The 5,324-nt window shown below is 39.2% G+C and overlaps 1 protein-coding gene across 1 annotated transcript in view; it reads right to left on the bottom strand.

The window, feature by feature from the left end:
* The window catches only part of CNTN4 (contactin 4), a 1,263,733-nt gene that overhangs the window by 213,251 nt on the left and 1,045,158 nt on the right, over positions 1–5,324 (bottom strand). Inside the window, exon 14 of the mRNA XM_045290662.1 lies at positions 298–448. Coding sequence (XP_045146597.1) covers positions 298–448 — 151 coding nt within the window. The remainder of the gene's footprint in view (positions 1–297; positions 449–5,324) is intronic.

Here is a 5,324-nt window from a genome sequence, read left to right as displayed (position 1 = left end):
TGGAGAAGAGAGAAAAATCTACATGGAGATTTAAGGCTAAAATTAAGGAAGTTATTTCTAATGTTCATTTTGGGGCAGTTCTAGTAGTCTTTGACAGGATCATCTCTGCAGAATCCTAATATTGAAAGAATTATGCAGAACAATTAATTTACCATCTGTCTTCCAAAGCTTTACTTCTTTGATTAGCAGTCTCACAGTGCTCATTAGTCTATGCATAAAGAATAGTAAAGTCCCCCCTTCTACAACTAGTCATAAGAAGCTAACAAATTATATATTTAAAATATGTCAAGAGGTTACCTTTCATTTTCTCTTAATATGTCCCTTCCTTTTTTCCAGGTATAGACAGGTTTTGGAGAAGCTTTAGGTTTACACTCAATGACAACTTCACCTCCCACCTTGACAAGAGTTACTCTTTTTAAAAGGGTTCTTGAAAAATCTGGACCCACAGCTGAAAGAGAATACAGAAAAAACCATAGTTAATTATCATATAAGAAACAACAACAAACTTGGGGCCTGAAAGCAATGATCCAATCAGATCTGCATAAATGCTCACTGCAGCATCACTCACAATAGCAAAAAAGGGGAAGCAACCTAAGTAGCTACCAATACATGGATGGACAAACAAAATGGCCTACAGAAAAAGGAAGTCCTGGTATACCATACAATGAGGATGGACCTCAAAGGCTTTAGGCTGAACAAGACGAATAAATTATAAAAGGAAATATAAATACATTCTCATTTATATAAAATGCCAAAAAATAGGTAATTATACAGATATCAATGGTTTTCACTGGTAGCCAAGAGCAGAAGGAAATAGGGAGGGATAAAATAACTCTCTGGAAGTAGTGGATTTTTTGTCTATGATGATAGGAAACTTGGCATAGATTGAGGGTGATGGTTACACAACTTGATAAATATAACTGTTATCACTAAGTGTACATCATAAAACTAAAAGGGTTATATGACAAAATGTTTATATAATTTGAAAACTACAGTAACAGTTTAAAAAGGCAGATAGACAAACAAGGACTGGCACATTATTTAGGTACAATTAGACACTTCATTTTATTTGTTTTCTTGGTTCCAATGATTTTGGTCAGGGCTTTGTGAATCTACTCAGTTATTTGGCCTAATGTGGGTTTTCTAGCCCATCTCTTAGCTTGGTGACCAGGGCTTGGGTCTTCAAAGCTTGCAAAGCAGCCAACCCAATTATTGCAGTTCTCTGACTGCCTGTAACACCAGAGGAAGAAGAATACCTAGAAATTGGAGATTAAAGTGGGCTGCAGGGTTAACTGCCTTCATAAACTACTACCTCCTCTTCCATGGACCAGAAGAAATGAATGGTACCAGACTACCATCATGAATGTTTTGATCAATAACCCAATTGGTGGATCCTGAACAAAAGGGGAAAATCTGGTAACACATTTGAAATTCATATGGAAACCAGACTTATTGAATCCATTGAGAATGTAGAGGACCCCTGATTATAATACTTGGAAAAAATCTTAAAACTTTGAATAAAAACTACCCAATGAAGTCATCATTAAATTAAACAACAGTTTATCTTGTTTAATAAAGAATGTTTACTATGAACATTGGTGTCTTATTTATATTAGTGCAAGCTGATAACAGTTAATCTAAAGGACAGATAAAAACAGATAAAAAATTACCACCCATGACAAATGACTAGATCCCTACATTTTTACAGGAGCAGACAGCTTCATTTTTCTCATGATGAGGGGCTTGTGAATTTGAACTGCCAAACTCTCAGTTAGCAGTTGTGTTAGGCTGGGTTGAGTAGAGAAACAAATCCAGTGACACTCATGTATGTGTAAGAAAGAGCTTTATATCAAGAAGTAATTGTAAATCAAGAGAACATCCCAACCCAGTCCAACCCAAGGTCATAAGTCGGATACTCGTCCATAAGTCCCTCTTCAGACTCACAGACCCACATGCAATGATGCAGAATGCAGGGGCATCACAGGCTAGTGGGTGCAAACTCTTGTGGAGCCAATGGCAGTGGACACATTTTCAGGCCTTTTGCTGCTGTCAGGGTCAGCAGAGAGAGAGGGCAGCTGGCCTCTGGAGAGCCATTTTTCTTGGTTGCACCTCTAAAGGAGGTTATCAAACTGTTACCTGATTTACAGGCTAACCTCCACGCACATCTTCTTACAGGTGGCATGGTGGCGTGGACACACCACACACACACACACACACACACACACAACGAATTATCACAGCAGTTCTTGCTTACCTAACAGCACCACCAGGCTTTAGGAAGCAGAGTCTAAATGAATCATCGTGTAATAACATGGGTAGAGCTCATGAGAATGGTGCTAGGGACACTGTGAATCCGTGTCTTTGTATATGTAGAAACTGTGTGTTACATAACCTCAGCTTTCACTTTTGCTCCCCAGGAAAAACTGTGACCAGGTCCCAATGAGTCAACGTTTAGATTCTGAAAACTCAACTCAATGTTCACCACCAGTCACATAGTGAGGAAATAATATTAACAAATTATTTCTTTGTTAAACATCTGTAGCCCCTTGGACAGCAAAGAAAGGAATAACAACTTTCTTCAGTTAGTGTGTTCCAAAACTCGTGGTGAGAATGTTAGCTTAAATGGACTCCTCTCTGCGATCTGTTTAAAATTTAAACATCCTGACTCTTTGCATATTGTTGTTGTTGTTAGTTGTGTCAAGTTGATTCTAGCAATGGTGACCATATGTGTTATGAATAAAATTACCCCAGATGGCTATCTTGGCTGTAACCTTATCATAAGCAGATCACTAGGTAGTTTCTTTCAAGGTATCGCTCAAAACCAAACCAAACGCACTGGCATCAGGTCATTGCTGACCACACACACACACACACACACACACACACACACGTGGGTTTCCAACACTGTAACTATTTACAGGAATAGAAAGCCCAGTCTTTCTCTTTTGGAGCTGCTGGAGGTATCGAACTGCTGACCATGCATATCAGAGCCCAACACGTAACCACTGGGGTGGGTTCAAACACCAACCTTAAAGGTAACAGATGAGCTTAAACTTTTTGTGCTACCTAGGGTCTCCCTTAGAGTTTGACCTGATGAAATTTAAGATTTCAGACTATATGAAATGTTAAATTCAAATATTGACGGAAAATTACTCAAAAGAAGACAGTGTGTGTATATGTGAGAGGTGGAGGCAGTTTCTTAATGTATCCAAACCATATGCTAGAGATTAAAAAAACAAAAACCAAGCTTCAGTAGAAGCAAGTTAAATCTTTATGGGATGTCTCTGGTATGGAAATATTTCCAATAATTGTTACAAACAAACAAAAGTAGGAAGGTTTCTTTTGAATGAGATGACACAATGTATACATAAGTCTGATATACCGTGTGAAGGTGAAATTAAATAAATGAATCCAGTAGGTAACTAGTATCTCAATCTATGTACCCTGTATTCATAAAAGGAGTCCATAATTCAGAGAGTAATTTCAGAATGATAACTGCAATTAATAAGTAGAATACAAGTGTAGATTTCAATGACATAATGAGGTAAATGCATTCCTAATATGGTCTAGAAAGTCACATTATAAAAATTACAGGGCTTATGGGAGATAGGGTCACAGCAGACTTACCCACTATATATTTTTTAATTTTAAATTTATTTCATTGTGGACTCTTACAGCTCTTATCACAATCCATACATATATCAATTTTGTCAGACACCTCTTTACATATGTTGTCATTATCTTTTTCAAAAAAATTTATTTCTACTTGAGCCTTTGGCATCAGTTCCTCCTTTTTCAACCCCCCCCCTCCATCCCCCATCCCCCCCTAACAATCTGTAAATTATTCTTTTTTCCCAATGTTTTACACCAACTGCTGTTCCCCTGCCCCTGAGATCCTGCAGAGCAACAAAATTACACAGTGGCCCATCAATAAAGTTTCCAAAAAAAGTGTTTATTCTTGAGTCACAGTAAACATTACATCATCTCCTAAAAGCTTTCTAAAGCTGTCGTCCAGAGAGGCAGAGTGATCAGCCAAGCCAACGTACTATCGTGCCTTAAGACTGCTTTTTGCCACAGGTGGTGGGCTGGAGCTCAGTCAGCTAGTCTTCATTTGTGCTCCAAACGTGCTTCCATCATGGATTTTTTTCTAAATTGGCATTTTCCCCCCTGGAAAGTGTATAAAGTTCCTTTTCAGAATTGAAGCAAGAAAATGAGAGGATTAACAAGGGTAAACTTTAAAATGAGAGTTTGTGAAAAATATGATCACTATGGACAATGTTATCAAAGTCGATGACTCCAGCTATCACCGTCGTTCCCAGAACCCAGACCGAGATTTGCACAACGGATTACCCAACATTTATGCAACACTAACACAATAACAATCTCATCAAGTACATTAGCATGATTCAAAAGACAAGTCACATACCTACTAGATAAATTGTAAGTTAATACTAATTATTCAGGATTTCATTGTGTGTGTGTGTGCGCGCGCGCGCACATGAAAGGAAGTCAGTGGTGTGAACAGAATTGTGTACAGTATGTTTTTACCGTGGTCAGGTATATTCGTCTGTGTTAGTTTGCCTAGTGAGTTTGGTTGGTGATACTTCTTGAACTACACAAATATACCATCTAAGTTATAGGGAAATAATTGCCCCATTTATCAATAGCATATAAACTCACTTGCATTATAGATATGTATTATAACTAGAAAGTGTCAGGCAGAAGCAAGTTAGCAGGGCAGGTGGGCTAGGAGATAGAGCTGGTGAAAACGCTCCAAGGACCCTACAAGAGGCCAGACCCTCTTCCCCCTCCTCCTCCTCCCCTTCGGTGGCCTTCAGGCCCAGGTGCAGAAGATTAACCATTACAGATAACTTTGAACACTGTTGCTTAGTTCCGGACCTGCAGACAGCAAAGTTGCAGTAGAAAGTTTCCCAGCTACTCCCTGCCCCCAGACCCGGGCTATAAAACCCTCCACCTCTTACCTGAACAGTATGACCTTGTGGGACCCCAACTGGGGGTCCTGTGATGCTCCCGTCCCTTTCTCAGCTCTCCCTTCCCTCCTGGAACTCTGAAAGAAACCCTTGAAACTGTTTTCTACCTTGGTTTCTTTCTCTCCGTTATTCAGTCAACCTCACTTTTTTTTAAATCGTTTTATTAGGGGCTCACATGACTCTTATCACAATCCATACATACATCAATTGTGTAAAGCACATTTGTACATACATTGCCCTTGTCATTCTCAAAACATTTCCTCTCCACTTAAGCCCCCAGCATCAGGTCCTTATTTTTCCCCTCCCTCCCCGCTCCCCCCTCCCTCATAAACC

Source organism: Echinops telfairi, unplaced genomic scaffold (genome assembly GCF_000313985.2).
Source record: "Echinops telfairi isolate 266 unplaced genomic scaffold, ASM31398v2 ScPeMD7_49;HRSCAF=173, whole genome shotgun sequence".
NCBI classification, from domain to species: Eukaryota; Metazoa; Chordata; class Mammalia; order Afrosoricida; family Tenrecidae; genus Echinops; species Echinops telfairi.
This window is presented reverse-complemented; position numbering and strand designations above follow the sequence as displayed.